Below are 20,040 nucleotides of genomic sequence, written 5' to 3' on the forward strand. Positions count from 1 at the left end.
GACGAAGCATCGCCTCTCGCTCGCTCGAGGATTTCTTAAAACTTTTTATTTTTCTATAAATAATAAATTTAGATATTCGAATTATCATAAGCCATGATGCGTCGCTCGTCAACCAGGAAAACTGGGTCGCAGAACTCCTCCTCCGCCATGAATTCTTCACACGTTGATCTCTTTCGCTCCGGTATTTCTCTTTTTCTTCTTCTACTTCTAATCATACAGATTCGATTAATGCATACCAAGTTTGCCAATTCTATGTAATTTTCGTCGGTTTGCATATTTCTCTTGCTTTTGTTGTTGCGATCAATTAATTGCCTGTAACGAGCTTGCTTTGGCACAGAATGGTTAATTTCAAAAATGAATCTTGTTTGATCTTGGAGGGGTTAAGTCTCAACTCTCAATACGAGTTATGAGTTATGACCTTGCTTATTTTTTGAAAATTGGAGATGGTTTCTTTTAGGTTTCGCAATTGACGAGGATGAGGATTCCATACGCAAAGGAAAAGATAAGATATGGGCAGTTGGAGACTCGAATATTGAGTTGATGGATTTTTTTTGGTTTTTGTTTCGGTTTTTATGGATATTGGGTTTTTTTTGTTCCTTCTTGGCCCACAACTCCCGCCAAAAATAAATAAATAAGGGAAAAAGCAACAGTTCTGATTCACAGATTATGCTGAAGAGTTCTACTTCATCAGTCAACACAGTGCCTGAGATGCCATCAGATGTCAAAAAAGAAAAAAAGAAGCTATCTAATTGGTTGATTGTGTTTTAGCGGATATTTTTAACTAGTTGAACTGATGCTGGATTGCCCTTTAGTATTTTTCCCTCTGGTGCAGTTGAAATTAAAACTGGAGAACCAGGGAAATAAAATTAAAATTAAAAAGAGAAAAGATTGAACTTATTATGATTCCAGGAGGTTGTAAGAGCCTTCATATATCCAGTTCTAATCTAGTTTGCAACCATACAGAATTATGTAACCTTTTGCATCCTGTTTTTGGAAAAGCTTTCTCACTCGTGACTTTCCAAAAACCATTTCAAAACTAGCATTTAGAAGAGGCTTTATTTGATGGGATTTTGTTTACAGATTCTGTCCTCGATGGTGATTTTCTCCTGAACAAATTTTAATGTAGAATTGCAGGTTCCCAGCCAGGGGAAGGACTCAGCATCTTCAAGCCATAAAAATATTGACAAATATATCATGCCACTAAAATATATAGCTTACTAGTTAGTACATTTTCTTTTGCTTTTAGCATAGACTAAAAGGTTTATTTACATGATTGTCATGGTTATTTATCCCTTTCGAGTACATCCTTTGTTGGGCTTGGTATTCCGATCATTGTACTTTGAAATTCTAAAAAAAAGGACGTACCCAGTGCACGAGGCTCCCGCCATTGTGAGGCCTGGGGAAGGTCATAATGTATGCAGCCTTACCCCTGCTTTCGCAGAGAGGCTGTTTCCAGACTCGAACCCGAGCAACCTTATCGTTGCATCAAGGCCCGCCCTCTTGTACTTTGAAATTCTGTGACAGAAAATTTCATGAGTGAGTTGTTAGTGTTCAGGAAGGTAAGGAGGCTTCTATGAGGTCTCATTAATTAATGCCTGACATAAAATCAAACACGTGGAGTTTTTGATGCCCTCCTTCAGCTGTGAAAATTGATCTGTGATGTTAACACAGAGTCCAAATCTCTGACCCATTGCTATTATTAGTTGCTATAGCTGGAAGGAGATGAACTACTTTATCTTTGGGGGCAAATATTGGCAGAAAGGCCATATTATTGTTCAATTACAGAGTTTGATTTTCTTTGGTTCTTTACTCTCAAGGATTCTAGGGGATGAACTGTGACATTTTTAGAAGTAATTGGCACTGAAATATCCTTGGGTCTTTTTTCTTCTGTATGAAAATTTTCCATAAACTTAGACATGTGTCAATTCCTTGGTTCCCATAACAGTTTTCAGGCGCTACGATGAGTTTCTATGGTTTGACAACAGAATCACCTCTACAACTCCTCCACCACCACCCCCCCCCCCCCCCGGCAAAAAAAAAAAGAAGAGGCAGTTCCTCCTTAATTCATGCCACTCCATGTACACTAGTCTTAAATTGGGTTTGTTACTGTTAAATTAAAGTTCTACTATGTCCAACACCAACAGTTCTGTTTCATATCTTACCTTGTTTATGGTGAAACTGGAGCTCTTGAAGTGTAAAATCATTTTTTTGGAGCCAAATTTCAATTGAGGGATTTCTTCTAACTTTGCTTTCTACTAATGCCTTCTCTTTAGTGTCTTATAGTGTTTAATCTTCATTTTTTTCTGCAGATTATTTATTTATTCTTTGTTTACTTGACTGAGCTGTTTTAGATTTGTAACCTTGTCATTACATCACATCGATGGTTCTGATCAATTGACATGATGTTCAGCCTCTAGTAAAGCCATTGTTAAGGAGCTGGAGCGGATTGAGCAGCTATTTAATTCATACATGAATACGTCGTCTAGCATGATTGAGTAAGTTTGTCTCATTCAAGTAAATGCCTTCTATGAATGGTTTTTTCCCCAGTCAACTAGAAACTTTTCATTACTATATGGAGAAGCACTTGTGCAACTTCACTTTGAGTGCAACAACAACAACAACAATAACAAACTAAGCCTTATCGCAACTTAATGAGGTCGGCTACATGGATCCAATCAAACAAAGTAGTTAGAAACTGCAAAGTGAAAGAGAAGAATGGGAAATGAGATGGGAAGTGAAAAAAAAAAAATGAAAAATGACAAATGAACAAAGGAAAATATAAGAAAAGTGAAAGAGGAAAGAGGCACATCCTAGCAAGTTAGGAGAAACTCAGCTAAATAGGGTCTGCTACATGGATCCTTGCCCTCCAATAGGCTCTTTCCGAAGTCATACATGGCACAAGACCTAGACTATGCATGTCCTTTCTCGCAACTTCTATGGTCATTTTAGGCCTGCCCCTCGCTCTTTTAGCTTCATCAATTAGAATCATATCACTCCTCCTTACTGGGGCATCCCTAGGCCTCCGTTGAACATGACCAAACCACCTCAGACAACTCTCTCGGAGCAACTCCCAAGTCAGTTCTGATACAATCATTCCTTATTCTATCCTTCCTTGTTTTTCCACACATCCATCTTAACATCCTCATCTCTACGACACAAAGCTTCTCAAAATGACACTTCTTAACTGCCCAACATTCTGCCCCATACATCATAGCCGGTCGAACAATAGTCCTGTGCAACTTCTCTTCGAGTACACTAAATACAAAATGTATTAATTTTTTGGAGCCCAAATTGGACAGTCTTAAAGGAATGGAGGGAATAATCTGGGTAGTGATCCAAAAAGAAAATAGGGATAAAACTCTTTAAAGGTTGAATGATCCTTCTTTGCTAGGCTTTTTAGAAGTTTGAAAGTATGTGTGACATTTATGCCGCCCTTTGAAACTATGAATCTACAATGTTTCTTAGTTTTATTGCTTCATTTTTGCATTTAAGCACTAATAAATTCATAGTTACACTTGGAAAAATGGAATAGTTCTATACGGTTCTTTTCCTTTCCCCGTCCTTCTCCATTGTTGGAGACATGAACACCTTCTTCGTTTGTGTCTCACCAAGCGACATTTTTCGGAAACTGGCCCTATTCCCTTCGTCACTCCCGGAACACTAACACTATCATCTCTACACGATAGTGCTGGCTGTGAAACACTGGAGGCACTATTTGCTCAGGAAGGAGACGCTTTACGAATAGGCCACTCTGATCACAAGCCCCATCCGTTCCAGAAGTTGCAGATAAATGGAAGGCTTAAATACCAAAAACTACGGAGTCATATTTGTGTGAAAATTTAGACTCCCGTATTCATCGATTCATGTGTCATTGTTTTCACAGATTGTTTAACCAGGTTGTCAGACCCATGGTTGAACCTCCAACTGCCAGGTCCCAACAGACATTCCAACCCTTCAGGATTGGTTTCAGCTGAAAACTGTTGACTGGTTGGCTGACCATTCAGTCCAAATAGCTGGATTTTTTAGATCATTCAAACTGGACATATATTTCATCTACAATAATTGTTAGGATACATGCATGATGCAACTGTAAGAATTGGATACGAGTCATTTAGGAAAGATTCCGGACCCCGACCACTCTGCATAATGGTATAGGACTAACTTGTATCTGACATATTACTACCATCTGCACTTTTAACAATTTTACTTTTTAGACCATACAATCAGACTTCAGAACTGCTGATTACCAAGCTAGAATGATCCAACGTTTGATTTGGTTCTAAAAACATTGTGACATGATACATTCTTCGAGTCTCACTTTGTTAATATTGTTATTGTTAAATATCATAGGACGCCTAGGCACCAAAAAATTTAAGAAATAAAAAAGGGCGTACCAAGTGCACGAGGTCCGCACTACTGCAGGGTCTGGGGAGGGGCATATGTACGCAGCCTTACTCCTACTTCACGGAGAAGCTCTTTCCTGATTCAAACCCTCGACCACTGGGTTGCAATAGAGCAACCTTACCATTGCGTTGAGGCCCGTCCTCTAAAAGAAAAAGAAAAAGTTTGTTTGCTGCAGATGTAATTGCAATTGTCTCCATCTTTTAGGTCTATGAGAAATTTAGAAGCTTTGAAATGAAAAGCTTTCTTTGCTCTGCCTTTGCTTCATGATGTAGAAGTTAGAAAGCACTTTCCACTTGATCTATCCTGCTTTAATTCTATGGTGACATTTTCTTCAATCTCTGCCTCCTTATGTATGACTGAACAAAGGTGATGAAAATAGTTGTTCTAGGGCATCTCCTGTTTTTCTTTCTTAACTGCTCCCTTGCTTGTACTGTTGGCTATTCTGAAGCCGTTTTGATTCCGGATATCCTTCTATAGTTTTGAGTAGATTTTTTTTTCTCCTTCCCTAGCCTCATCAATAAATACCACCTTTTACGCAAGCATTATAGATCATGGGACTTCTTCTATGTGCCTTGTTGACTCATTCATAACCAATACAAAGAGATACAGCTTTAGTGCCAATCCTTGGTGTAAAACTACTTATAAAGTCACTTATAGTCTCCTAGTTATTGTTGAACATAATAACCTAGTTTTATTAATTTTGTTTCAGCCGAAAGTCGTGAAATATTTCATTTTGGTTGCCAAAACCAAGCACCTGTTTCACTAAAATTTTTTGTTTTTAGTATTTTGTGTGGTCCATCTATTTCAGCTGAAATGATAAGATTTGTATTAGGAATCTTTTTGCTTTGAGTTAAATCTGTTGGTTTTAGATGGGCCAAAAGGAGAGCCCTCTAAGCTTTATCAAATCCATTTGTAGCCCATTTCAGGGGTTTCTACCTGAATAGAGTTATCTATATCCATATTATAATATTTTATGCAGCTTAAATCAGAAATTCATAAAAAATTTCATCAACAACCAATTGTCGAGAATTTTCATTTTAGAACCAAACCAAAATGGCCACTGAAAGGCAAGTTACAAATAACTTTATTACAGCTCAATCTTACATAACCTTAGTCAATGGATCCACTTGAGACTGCTTTTTTCCAAAACTCACTAGATGGTCTCCTAAGGTAGTCCCTCATTTATCCCCTATTATATGGTGCTTCCTTAAAATTTTTGGTGGTATCCTTGATTCATAGATGCCAATTTAGCTACAATTCTTAGTTATTAATTTCATTTCTATTCAGAATTTTTTTGATTTCAGTCTCTAAACCAAAACAATGTGGGTCATGAGATATTCTTGTGCCATATTCAAAATATAATAAAATTAAAAGGTTAGTTTTATGTAGGGATTTGAGCAGAAACTCCTCCATATGATATATTTACATTAATTTGTATGCCAGATGTAGTCAATTATCTTAGCTGCCCCCTCCTCCCCCCCCCCCCCCAAAAAAAAAAAAAAAAGAGGCCAGAATGCCAGATGTAGTCTCATGTATAAAAACTAATTGTGGATACATATTTCATTATAATTTACAATATACATAGTACGTACATACATAATATTTTTAGGGTGAAGGGTTGGCATGCCGCCTGCTTCAGGCACGCTGGCAGCTTGGAACAATGGGCGGGTGGCATGGGGGGAGGGGCAGGGTGATCATTTCCAAGGGGGTGGAAGAGAGACAGACACTGCCTGGGCACCCTGATAGCGTGTCCAGACTTTTCCCTTATTTTTGTGATATTTGTAAATTTTCACCAAGTATGACCAAAATATCTGAATGAAATGACCTAGTTATCCAAAATTTTATTTCATTGATCGTACCGAAATGTCCACCCAAAAGAAAATAACTAAGCTACAATGTAATGAGCATGTATTTATCTTTTGGGACTGAAATATATCTTACACTCGTATTTGCCTGAGCAGCCCAGAAGGAATTGAGGCACTTTGTTCAGATCTGGAAGTGGATCATACTGATGTCAGGACACTGATGCTTGCTTGGTAAGTTATTCGTTGTTGACATGTGACCCAGTTGCTCACTTGTGTATCAATTTCCTGCTTCAAAACTAATAGACTGCATCTACCAGGAAAATGAAAGCTGAGAAGCAAGGATATTTTACCCTGGTATGGCACTTCATTCCCCCATGTACATTGCCTCTATTGAAAGGCTTGTTATTGCCTTTTAGAATTTTGAATGTAATGTTTTTCCACTCTCTGTTTGCCAAGTAATTGGCATCACAGTTCCTAATTAATCTCCGTTGGACACATCCTAGGGATAGTTTTTCTTCTAGCAAATGGTACTCTCAGCCTACAGTGTAGCAGTTCAACATGTTTTGTCAACAGAAAAGTGGATGTTCGTACCATATCGGCCGATCCATATCAGTCAGGTGTCGGCATCGGTCACAACCGATACGGCTGATCCGATATCGATGCCTAAAACCGTGCTTGGGTCAATAGTTAATCCAATCAGACTCACCTGAGGTGTACTCCTGGTGGGTCCCATCCTTTATATTTGTTCCTCATGAACTGGAATGGTGTTGATGAATCTGTAGGGGGGGGGGTCCCATTCTTTATATTGCTTCCTCATTTATGGAATGCTGTTGATGAATCTTAAGGGCGGACTGGTGGAAATATCCTTCTCCATTTTTTCATTGTTTGACTTGATATTGCAATTCCATTTTTTAACAGGATGAGTGGAGAAGAGGCCTCAAAGCACTACGAGCTGACACTATCAACAAATTGAAGAAGGCGCTCCCCGAGCTAGAGAAAGAGGTATTCTATTCCTTGTGGAAAATCTAATTGAGTTTGATGAGTTTTATCACTAATATGGGATGCTCCCTAATGAGCAAAGGATTGTTATAACAGTGCTGATCCTTTTCTTATGTTCGTAAAAGGTCAGAAGGCCACCGAATTTTGTGGACTTCTATTCCTATGCATTTCAATACTGCCTAACCGGTAAGTCTTTGGGAATTTGAATTGGGCATACTCCTAGGCAAGCACAATTTTGCCTTTCCCACTATTATGCTGACCTATTGTGTTTTTGTCTTTAGAGGAGAAGCAAAAGAGCATTGACATTGATAGCATTTGCGAATTGCTGGATCTTGTTTTAGGATCCCAGTTCCATGCTCAGGTTGATTTGCTTATTGAGTATTTCAAGGTGATTGTCCAGCTTTATCTTACATTGCTTCTGAAATTATGATGCTGGTTAAGTCTTGAATCCTCTAGCCTGCTTGTAAATATTATGCAAATTTCTTCATGTATACATTATACACTTATGGAGAGATTAGGTCCCGTTGGAAATTCCTGATCTTGGGTGACTTAGCATCTTCTTCCGTATGTTTTCCCATTCTTTCAGTATGTGGTGCTATAACAATATCAGCACCTTGGAGAACCAGTATATATATATATATAATGTTCTATCGTCCCAGCCCCTGAACCTTTATATATAAAGTGAAATAGAATTACAGTAGGAATAGGAAACTTACCTGGCTAAGCCTAAAACATAAACAACAATAGGAAATTTAGAAGAACCTAATCTAAACTACGTAACCAAACCCCACAGTATGGAAGTCCATAAATACCCATGGATCTACAACGGAGATTCATGTACTCTAACAGATGCTAAATATCCTATTTCAAATACTTGTACAATTAACTGATTTGCATTGTCAAGCGTTGTTTAATTAACTAGTTCCATGTCTAATTTTGTAGATCCAGAATGATTACAAGGTTATTAACATGGACCAGTGGATGGGGTTTCTCCGGTTTTGCAACGAGGTACATGAAACCTTTTTCAATTCCTTCATCTTTTGGTTCTTTTAGTTTATGGAAATTGGGATGCACTCTAGGCATCAAACCTACTGTCCTGTTTTACTTATTGAAAACAGATTTTGTAAATTGATCATTTTTATTATTTATCTTAGTACCAAGATGAATGAGGAAAAAAATTTATTTGGATGGACTGCAATAAGATGCTCTTGCTGATTCTGCTATAAGCATGGCACTGATGCAGGCTCTCCAATTGGCAGTATTCATCTGTTTCTTTTGAACAAATATAGAGAAGGGAGTGGGTTCTCTGAGCTAGCGGTATGGATAACCCACGAATAAGGGGACAGGTTATGGACTTATGGTTCGTCAATAGTTGGGGGGGAGTTATGGTTCGTTAATAGCAGTATTCATCTGTTTCTTAAGAGTTGGATCAGTCTGACCACCATATCCTAGGAAAGGTGAACCTAGGTATTTGACCTTCCAATTTGGTACAAGTACTCCTGTAGATAGCACATCATACATGAGAGCATGTGACAGTAACATATAAATCTTTGTGTAAGCAAGATAGCAATCTGGATCTAATTAGCTAGATGCATTTATTATTGAAATCCAATAATAACCAAATTATGAAGTTGTGAACTTGCAGCATAATAACATGAAGAACTAAATAAGAGGGGAAATGTTATATTAAAAATCTGAAGTAGATAAGGTTTAAACAGCATGGATGCAATTGTCTTTGCCTACATTCATGTTATGACTTCTTATAATGGTCTTCTGTAACTTTACCAGTACTAGTTCATATGTTATGTTGGGTACAAGTTTGTTGTGTGTCCAATCCAGGAAATGGAAAATATAAAAAAGGAGTTGAGATTGGTGGATCTGATCCATATACCATACCCGCTGCAATACCCATGTACTGTCTGACATGGGTACACTGGTAAAATGACTATCCAGGTGTCATAGATTACAAATAAGTCCAGAAAGAGGTGAATAGGTTATCTAGGTATCATAGACTATAAATACGTCCTAAAAGAGGTTAATAGATTGTCCTTACGATACTCAAATGAAGCTAACTTTTTTATTATGGGAGGAGGTTCATCTGGTGGTTCTTGTATGGTAGGAGGTACTAAAATCTGTGCTTGTATGCAACAAGGGAATGTATTGTCCCAACCTCCGAAACAATGTCCTGCTGCAAGTATTCTCTCATATTAACATCTGGATTGTTTTCTTCCGCCCCCCCCCCCCCCCTCCCTCCCTCCCTCTCTCTCTGTATATATTGGATGGATAGAAAACTAAAAGCTTTAATAAATTATTGAGTAATGTTCAATTTTCTTGGGTCTTCTTCGTGATGACTTGATACTACAATTCAAGTTGGCCTTTGACCTCCTTTTCTTTTCATTGACAGATAAGTTTCCCCGACTTGAGCAACTATGATCCTGATCTTGCTTGGCCCTTGATCTTGGACAATTTTGTTGAATGGATGAGAACAAGGCAAAGCTAGCGTTAGTATTTTCTGGCAATGTTTATTCTCTGCCTGAAATTACAGTAATTGTTTGTTACAGAAGGTAACTGTTCTAACATTCTTGTTTTCCAAGTTCTCATCAACTGAACATCTTGAGGGGAAAATATTGGTGAAATCTTTAAATTATTACACTCTGATCAATCTGTGTACAGGACTGTTCCTAGATTATATTGAATTTATGAATTTATACACTCGGGACTCTTGCCAAAGCCCTGTAGCGCAAAAGTTGCACATTTCTGGTGCTGTAAATAGTTAAATACATTAAATGCCACTTTTGCCTATTGTTAAACTCTAATTGCTCCAAGTCCCTTCTCTACAGCATCCAGTGGTTGTAGAGTTTTAAGAATCGGAATTGAATTGGTGAATCATCTGTGACTGATTCGATGTGATTGATTCACACCCCAAAGCTCTAGAAATTCTTTGTTTTTGTATCTGAGGATCAATTCTAGGGTTCTTAGACTAATTCCGATCTGATCTGCACTGGAATCACTACCGACGAATTTCATCCCCAAATTTAAAACCCTGAGTTGCTGAGTAGTTGCCAATGAATATCAACCAAAACACATAGCCACGGATTAAAAAGTTAAGAGATGAGCCAAAGAATGGCAAGGTGGAAACAGATGCCAAGCCGAGTTCATTCAGACCCCAGGCCGACGATTGCTGCTAGCCTGTGACGGACGGACGAGATTGATTCTTGATATTTGAGAGTTGGGACAGCGAGGGAAAACAGAGATAACTATAAGCCCGTGAACTTTTGGCATTTTGTGTGAAACTATGGGTGGTTTCGGCATATGAAAATTGTGTTTTTCACATTGTTACTTACATTGTCTTGACCCAAAAAGAGTTTCCGTTGCCGGGACTTGAACCCGGGTCTCTCGGGTGAGAGCCGAGTATCCTAACCAACTAGACTACAACGGATTTATGTTGTATATTGTACAAAAAATTAAAATTATATAAAATTAAATGCAGTAGCATTTATTCGTAACCCACTAATTCTTCAGATTCCAGCCGATTCTACAACCGTATTTTGAATCACCCTGGTCTCACGTTTAATCTTCATTTTAGGCAAATCCCTCCCCCCCCATCTTTTAGTTAATAGAATTATAGGGAAAAAAATCAATTGAACATAAAATCTCCAAGTTTATTGAATGAAAAAGTCTAAAAAAATCAAAGGTTTTAGGAAATCTTTGTTTCATTCTTTTTTATTTGAGTATAATGGGAATTTGTCAAGTGACACAATAGAACACTTAAAAGTTACTAAGAATGCGAAATCAGCTTGGACTAAATTGTAAACACTGCCTAGGATTTTATTATTATTTAAATGGTGATAGTTTTCATACAAGACTATGCAAGCCATGCAATTGAGAGGATGAGAATTTCGAGGCTTTAAATGGAGGCGGAGGATTTATGACTTTTTCAACTCAATGTGAGAGGGAACACGTGTATGAAATCTTTGGACTAAAATTTTATGAAAATGACAAAAATCCAAACCATCCTTGAGAAATATTCAGTTGAAGTGGTCATACGTGACTATTGCTAAGCAATCACACGATCATTGGGTATTAGTAAGTAGGATCCCCTAAAATATAAGAGATAAAAGTAAAGTTAGTTTTTAAAGACAATAAATATGGCTGTAAAGGTCATTTTACAGTCCTATTTGGTTGTAGGGTTTTATGAATCGGGAATATATCGGTGAATCAGCCGGTTTGTATTGGAATCAGCCTTGATCGATCGAATGCGATCGATTCACACTCCAAAACCTTGGAAATTTCCCCTTTTTGGAGGCCGATTACAATCAAATTGGAATTGCCACATACCGATTCCGTCCCCAATTCCAGTTTTAAAACCCTTAGTGATTGTTGCCAATGAATATCAACCAAACACAGCCACGGATTAAAAGTTAGAGATGAGCCAAAGGAATTGGCAAGGTGGAAATAACCGATGCCAACTTGTTCATTCATTTTCTCAGCAAACGATTGCCATGAGCATGTGACGGACGAACAAAATTGATTCTTGGGCTGTGTTTGGTATGTATTTTTGGAATACATTTTAGGTTGATTTTGCAATGTTGAAAGATAAAAACATCTATTTTAATCATTAAATATTGGGTAAATTACACATCCCCGCTTGATTTTTGAAGAAACTCAAATCACCCCCTCTATAGTAATGGGTGTTAGTCTGCTGTTAGTTATTAGTGTGAAAGGACTATTTTACCCTTGTACTAAAACTTTAGAATTAAATTTACAATACTACCCATCCTTCATCTTCAACATTGGTCTAGGGTAGTTTAGGGATTTAAATTTATTTAACTGGCTGACATCATCACTTAACAGCATAAAACTAGGGCTGTAAATGGATAACCGAAAATCCGAATTCGATCCGCATCTATATATGTTTAGGGGCATCCGTATTCGATTAGAGATATCCGGAAAAAAATCTGAATACTTCGATAAAAATTTGAATCCGAATACTTAATTTTAAAAAATTAAGTAAATAACGATCTTGAGGGTTTTTGAAGATTCAACAGGTTCTAGAATATGAGGAGAAGAGACTCATGATCTAAAACTATGGATTGAGAGTGAATTGTACCCACTAGGGGGAGGAAGGTTCGTGTTACATAAGGTAGAGGTGTAAACGGATGGTCGAAAATCCGAATTCGATCCGCATCCGAATCCGTTTAGAGGTATCCGTATTCGACTAGGAAATATCCGAATCCGATTACATCCTATCTGTATCCAAGCCGAATCCGATCCGTTTACAGGCCTACATAAAACTAATGGTAGGGACTAATTTGCCCTATTGGAGTCTAAACCAGGGGGTGATCTGAGTTTCGTTTGAAAACCAAGGGATGATGTGTAATTTATCCAATACATTATACATCGATTTCGCATTCTCGAATGATAAAAATTGTTGTTTTTATCGGTTTGAGAATGCGAAATTGACCTAGAATGCATACCAAACATAGCAATAAACTACTTTTTTTTTTTTTGTTGGATGAATTATAAACAACTATTTTTATTATCTGAGAATACAAAATCGACCTAGAATGCATACCAAACACAACTTTGATATTAGAGAGTTGGGACAGCGATGAAAAACATCAAAACAGAGAAAGGAACTAAAGAATTGTGAAATGACTATATTTAACTAAGGGTGTCAAAATCAAACCGAAATCGAACTGAGCCGTTGACACCAAAACCATTAAATCGTTTAATAAATGGTTCGAGTTTTGTTTTACAATTGGGACCGTTTAATTAAACGGTTAAAACTGTTGACCGTTTAGAAAACCATTTAAACCGAAACAAATATTAGTAATAGATAATGGCAAATAATTAACCATTAGTGCCTTCAAACAATAAAACAATAGGATGCGGCTTAATTTAAAAACAATGAAAGTCAAACATTGATTGAATGATTGGTAGAAGTGTATATGTAGAATTTATAATAAACTAATTGGGTTGGATTCATTCAAATAAATTAGTATAATAGTATTCAATTTTTCTGTAAATATTTTGGCTTCTCTATGCATTAGAATCAAGTCCTTCTCAACGTGGCTTGATGTAGGGGTGTCAATTCTAGGCCCGATCGAGCCTGCCCGGTTAAAGCCCGGTTCGACCTGGCCCGATTACTAAACGTGTTGGGCTTAAGCCAGACACGTTTACTAATCGGGAGGTCCCGGTGTGGGGTCCTAGCCCGTCAGGCTCCCGATCGGACCGATCGATTCCAAGCCCGACCTAGACCGTCCTGTTACAGCCCGACCCTTTAACTTATAAACTTCCCCTCCCCTTCCCTCCAAATTTCCTTTTTTTTTGTTTGTTTCTTTGTTGGTCTTTGACATTTATTAGTTAGATACATTTAATGTAGGTGAGATGAGGCTTAATTTTAATTTTTAGATCTTACTTTGTTAGATGTGCTTTTATTCAGTGTTGTACTACTATTTTTTTTATTCCCTTCTACTTACTTTGTTAGATATGTTTCTATTCGATGTTGTGCTGCTATTATTTTTCCCTCTACTAACTTTGTTAGATGTACTTCTAGTCAGTGTTCTGCTGCTATTTTAGTTGAGATAAGTTTTATTTGACTTTAAGTTGAGGTGTACAGTGACTACTCAACAGTGTGATGATTTGAACTTAAAATTCTGGTTGCATATCAATTAGTAAGCCCACACCGTTTAGAGACCATTTAGAGTTAAATGGCTCATTAGTCCGTTTTTGACCCGATTTAGGCCCGTTTAGCCCGAATAAGGCTGCCTCGATTAAAGACCGAACATCGATCGACCGAAATGAAACCGTACCATGCCCACCCAAGGCAAGTCTGAATGCCTAAACGATCGGACACGATGCAACCTATAAACTTAGTGAGGCCCGGCTAGGCCCGACCGAGACCGACCGATTGACACCCCTAGCTTGATGAATACATCCAACTAGCATCAAATTTGGTGTAAATTAGGTAAACCGTTTAGGAACCATGGTTTTAAGTATCGGTATCGTATCACCCGTATCGATTTTGCTAGTCACCAATACTGATACCATGCCGATACCACATCGGTAGCATGGTACGGACAAAGGGTAAAATGGTTAAAAAACTCATTTTTTAAAGAAAATTCAGGGGTAGTTTTAATCCGATAGAATTGATTCAGACCGATACCATATGGGTTTTGCATGTTGCCAATACTTGTTCCAATACCGTGCACTAAAACCATGTTAGGAACCAAGTATCTTAAACCATTTAAGACAAATAATTATCACCTCCAATTCACGGGCATCTCCAATTCCTCCAATAGGGGGAGTGGACCCCATCTTGGGCAGTGTTTTCGGGTAGGGGGTAGATTGATCATTTTCGCCCCCATTTGAGGAATTGGAGGGGGCAGGGAATTGAAGGGGATAACGATTCCATTTAAGACCTGGTTCGATACTGGTTCACCTGAAAATCCTTGCACCGAACCGTTTAACAATTAACACCCTTACATTTAACTATGCCCGATTCGGTGAATGTGAAAGTATGGGTAGTTTCGGCATTAAAAAATTGTGTATGAGTGTTAACCAAAAAACATGATATTCCGTTGCCGGGACTTGAACCCGGGTCTCTCGGGTGAGAGCCGAGTATCCTAACCAACTAGACTACAACGGAATTGTGTTGTATAATGCACATTAATATTATATAAAATTAAGTATAGTAGCTTTTACTCGTTGTCTACTATATCTTCAGATTCCAGCCGATTCTACAACCCTATTTTGGTCTCATATTTAATCCATTTTAGGCAAATCCCCTCCAAGTCTCCAACCCCCCTTTCCACGGTTCAAAGACGCGTTTAAAATTTAAAATAATTGCAGACTTTGACAAAAAAAAAAAATAAAGGAGGAAGAACAAAAGCTTCACAAGTGCTAATATTATCAAGAACCATGCATGCACAAATATTGGTAGTTTGGTGTTAGGTCTGATTGAATTATTAGAGGAGGAAGAGAAGAATATTTAGCTGGAACGTACACACAAATTAATGTCCTCTCTCTCTTGTCAACATTTTAGATTAATAATTACTAGAGTCCTGGCTACATACCTCCATCAATGGCTTTGGCTTTGGCTTTGGCTTTTTTTTCTCCAGAATCTAAAGGACCACCTGCCCTTGATGTGGATTTGATTCCTGAAAAGGGTACCAACCCTTAACCCTCAAGTGATGATAAGATACTTATTTCCTATTAGGTTAGCATTGGGAACAACCGTCAGTTCATCAGCTATGGTCTTGTTGCTTCATTATGAGTAAGGACCCTAGCAAGTATTTCTTTCTTCATTATGAGTAAGGACCCTAGCAAGTCTCTTTCGAAGGTTCCTTAGGGACCGATTCACTTTGGTGTTAGCTAGGGCACATCTAATGTGATCATCTGTTTTACAAGTTAATTAAGAGTTAAGAACTAAAATGATCGAAATTAGCTATTAACAAACTAAAACATTAAGACTAAACTAATAAAAAATCTGCATATCCTTATGTTTAGAGTGAAGTTTTAACATAGGTAAAGCGCTTATTTAAAGTCTCAAAAGACTATTAGCAGGTGTGTTTTTAACTTCTTTTCTAATTTCTAATCAAAAACAAGGGAAGCTCTTATCATAATGGAAAGGACAAGAGAAAGAAACTAGTTGGAACAAATGAAGAATCATTGAAAGGTGAAGTTGATTTGAGGGTGTTTGTTAGCTTAATTTAAGTAGGGTTTTGTTTGGTGGGAAGAGAAGTGGAGATAAGTTGAGGGAAGGGTGTGGTAGGAGCCTAGGAGGAGGGAATCTTTGCACATGGTGGGGTCCAGTGCTGGTTTTATTTTCATTTGTAAAGCTTATAAAAACAAGAGGGATTCTTTTTCTCATCTCAATAAATATGACAATTTAGTTGGTGGACCATGTATTGCTCCCTCCAAAATTAATTTGCAACCTTCTTCCTAAGATTCTGTTTACTTTGATGATGCTAAATGTGTAGAAGTAAACAAGAAAGGAGGACATACCAAGTGCACGAGGTTCCTATCACTATTAGGATCTGAGGAGGGTCATAATGAATGTAGTTTTATCCTTGTTTATTGAATATATAGTTGTTTTCCAAATCGGATCCGCAAGCACTAGGTCGCAATAGACTGAATAGAACAAATTTTATCGTGGTGTCAAGGGGAAAAATATCCCCTCAATTTGTCTACCCGTCCCATCAATTTCCTCAATTCCCTCTAATAAAGGGAGGTGGACCCCGCCCCAGACAGTGTGTTTGAGCAGGGGATAAGTTGGTCATTTCTATCCCCCTATTAGATGGATTGAGGAAATTAAAGGGCAGGCAAATTGAGGGGATAACACATGGAGGCACGAAATTTTGCCCACCCCCAATGAAATTATAGATGACGCCCCTAGATGCTTCCATGCGCACTTCCAGTGAATTTTCTTTCACTGATGTGGGATTCTAGAATAACGAAGGGTATTTCGGATCTTTTAACATATGGGAAGAGGTAATTATGACTGACAGATTGTGGATTAAAAGTTCATCTTGTATATCAAAAAAATTTCTCCATAAAATAAAGGACAGTAAATCAAAATAAAATATTTTTTCTACTTTATTTTAATTTTTGGGCATTATACCTTGAAAGAAATGAAGCCTTAACAAGGGAGAAATGGCAATAGGTCAGGTCAGGAACGAAAGATTTCTGATGGGTTGGGAAAAATGCCCACCCGATCCCAAATTCCCAACCCAAATTCAAATAAGGTTAAGATAAACTACCGATCAAATGGTTAGATTTCAAAATCCACTAATACCAATCGAATCAAAGGCTGCTCTGCCTTTCCATCGGATTGGTTCCTTTTCAGAATGCGGTCCAGTGGTAATAGAGTTTGATCCCGTTTGGAAGATGAGTTAAGCGGGTGGATGGGTCGGATTACCCAGCTTACATATATTGTCCTCTCCTATTAAGGTCTAAACACATGTAATTTGGTTCTATATAGTCAATTTTTTTTTATGGTGGATGGATTGAGAAATTCAAGATTCAACAGCGTATGAACCAAGTTTGACTTTGAAGACTCCCTAAGACAGACAACCGGTCAAGCTGACTTGGGGAGAAGACTTGAGAAAGAAGATCAATAATGAAAGGAGAGAAGGTTTCCCATGCTGCCAGCGTGGCAGAGAAATCTGTATGTCACATTAATGGATGTTCCAAAAAAGGTATCATTCATGTAGAGCTTATATTTTCAAAATAAGTGAAAAAATAAAATAAAAAATGTATGTGCGAAAAATTGTAAACTGACAGTGTAGTAATCTTTTTCCCATAAAAAATAGGTATTTTAGGCGTTCGTTTGCCCTATAGGATGCTCTGAATAGAAGGTAAATAAATGGTTCATTGACTCTAACAATAAATTGAGAAGTCCACCGACTAATTCGTTTGATTAATTGGGTTGATTTTTGACCAAAGAAGAAACTACGATAAAAGTCATTAAGATCACATTTGGTAATACTATGGTAGCGTATTTCTAGAGCATTTTTTTCACTTGCTCCATTTGTTTCATGTAAAAAGATGGATTTTTTTTTTTGTAAAATATGATTTTTCATTATTTATTGCAATATAAAATATAAAAGAATGCATTGACAAAATAAAAAAAGTTTACGTGGAAGAAAATTTTCATGGAAAATGTAATTTGTAGTTGAAAAATTTTACAACGAAACAAACAAGGTTTTGCGAGAGCAAAAAATCACGTGTATGGAAGACTAAATCCCCAAATGTCTAGTAATATAGTTGGTATAAAAAATGTGACATAGAACCAGACCAAATACTATTTTCAGATTTTGGAGGGGGTGGGGGGTTAGAGGAGATGTGGAGTGGCTCAGTTTGAAGGGGATCTCATACATATAAAGCATAGAGTCGTGGAGGAATATATCATAAGAAAAACGATCTTATGACAAGTTGTGATATCTTGTGTTTGTTTTAATTAGTGAGAGAAACTAAGGGGAGTGTGGTTTGGGTCATGATTAACAAGAAGTGTTTTTGAGTTGGTTGAGGATTTTCCAAACCCTCTTAAGTGACATAGGATTTGGGACAAAGGATGTCCCATAAATAAAAAAATATGTAAACTTGGTATGGTAATAGATATTAGGATCCAGTTTTCCTACGCACACACTCGGAATCCCCTCAACACTGCAATTGGTCTTTTGACTGATTGGACTAGGAAGGAGTGTTATCGATCTTGTACAATAGGGATTGGAGTTTATGATGACACCTGAGTCCAATCACTATGTCAAACACCAATAGTGAGGGGATATATTCTTCTTTCTGTCATGGGTGAAGGAAAACTTTGTCCTAAGTTTCGATATAGTTTCATTTATCATAGACTGTATCTTCAAGTTTCAATAGGAGAAGAAGAGCCAAGTGTGTTATGTCCTCTATCAACCTTGTGATCTCTCTCTTAGAAATTAAGCCTAATCCAAGTTCTAATGGGAATGAAAAATTAATTAATTAATTAATTGTTTGGTTACCAAGAGAAAGAGAAGAATGGCCACGTGGAAAACTCTATTCGGGTTGAAATTTTATATGTGAACTAAGGACCATAAGGTACGGTCTATCAATCCTCAAAATTTCAGCCTAATCTGATCTACCATATGGGATAAGAAGGCATTGACCAAGTCTTGGTTTTATGGATCGGAGAAAAATTCGTTGGCTGGCAATGCAAAAATAGAATCTTTTTGCATGACAGTAATCCACAAATATTACTCTCCATTACTCCCCTCTATTTGTGAATGTTTAAAAATACTTTCAATCTCGCTACCTTTGGTCCAAAATGCCCAAAAAACAATCGTATAGCTAGAGAGGGTTTTCCCACCCACTAAATATGTGTGTGTGTGTGTGTGTGTGGGGGGGGGGGGATCTACTAGGTGATACCAAAGTGGGTGCAGTAAACGGTATCATCCATCCACATGAAACCCACATTGTCAGGATAGGAGAGAAAAACACAAATGATAGGTTTTTCTGATGGATTGCTTTGGCATATATATAGTCGTTGAACTTGAGACCTCCTGTGTGGACAAGCTTGCAACATCAATATGCACAAGTCGGTTAAGAAAAAAGGCCTCTTTTTTTTTTTCTTTTCTCATGCACATAAATAATTTTTTTATTAAAAAAAAAAAAAAAAAAAAAAAAAAAAAAAAAAAAAAAAAAAAAAAAAAAAAAAAAAAAAAAAAAAAAAAAAAAATAAGCTCTCTCTACTTAAGAATATTTAATAATTTAGTTACAAAATATTCGTGACTCTTTGACAGATCACGATTGATAGTTATCAATTAAGAAAAATTAGTAAACTTCCTTTCGTTACTTTTTGCTTCCAAATCTTTAGATATTTTTGACAAAATTCATTCTGATCTAGGGGACCAGTTCCTGTTATTTTCTATCCAACGGTTTTTTTTTTATTACTAGTATTTTGTTGAGGAAGGGAGGGTGGGCCTTGGGGCAAAGATAAGGTTGCTCCATTGTGACCAAATGATCACGAGTTTGAGTTTGGAAAAAGCCTCTTTACGAAAGCACATGAGAGCATCTCACAATATTTCAAGTCGACTTGAAAGAGAAGAAACTAAAAGAGTTACCTATCCAAATAATATAATCCATTTTAGGGAGCGCTACTTGTCCAAGAAATGCATGTCAGCTGATCCCACAATAGACGGAGATCCATCGATGAAGTGGGTCCATGGTCCCAATCACTATCTCTGAGAATGGAGTGCATCTGAGCAAATCTAGCTACCCAACACCATGTCTAGTGGTGATGACACTGCTATATGAATGCCTGACCTAGCATCTACCTTCTATGAATGGC

General features: G+C 37.4%; 1 protein-coding gene and 2 non-coding genes across 4 annotated transcripts; 1 reads left to right on the forward strand and 2 right to left on the reverse strand.

Moving 5' to 3' along the window:
* On the forward strand, positions 1-9,973 carry LOC122649693 (DCN1-like protein 4). 2 transcript variants are annotated; one of them, XR_006331319.1, is made up of 10 exons: positions 1-181; positions 2,411-2,495; positions 6,366-6,440; positions 6,527-6,563; positions 7,128-7,211; positions 7,334-7,394; positions 7,490-7,596; positions 7,727-7,772; positions 8,151-8,216; positions 9,613-9,684. XR_006331319.1 is itself a non-coding variant. In XM_043842931.1 (9 exons), exons 1-9 carry the CDS (start codon positions 94-96, stop codon positions 9,706-9,708), a joined length of 699 nt encoding a protein of 232 aa, XP_043698866.1. In that variant the 5' UTR covers positions 1-93; the 3' UTR covers positions 9,709-9,973. The 2 variants fall into 2 exon arrangements, 1 of the variants encoding a protein (XP_043698866.1); XM_043842931.1 differs by lacking the exon at positions 7,727-7,772 and having other exon boundaries at positions 9,613-9,973.
* Positions 9,974-10,574: 601 nt separating this feature from the next.
* Positions 10,575-10,647, reverse strand: TRNAE-CUC. Its single transcript has one exon. It is a non-coding gene; the product is annotated as a tRNA-Glu (tRNA).
* A 4,139-nt stretch (positions 10,648-14,786) lies between these two features.
* TRNAE-CUC lies at positions 14,787-14,859 on the reverse strand. Its single transcript has one exon. It is a non-coding gene; the product is annotated as a tRNA-Glu (tRNA).
* Between the last annotated feature and the right edge of the window lie 5,181 nt (positions 14,860-20,040).

Source organism: Telopea speciosissima, chromosome 2, assembly GCF_018873765.1.
Source record: "Telopea speciosissima isolate NSW1024214 ecotype Mountain lineage chromosome 2, Tspe_v1, whole genome shotgun sequence".
NCBI classification, from domain to species: Eukaryota; Viridiplantae; Streptophyta; class Magnoliopsida; order Proteales; family Proteaceae; genus Telopea; species Telopea speciosissima.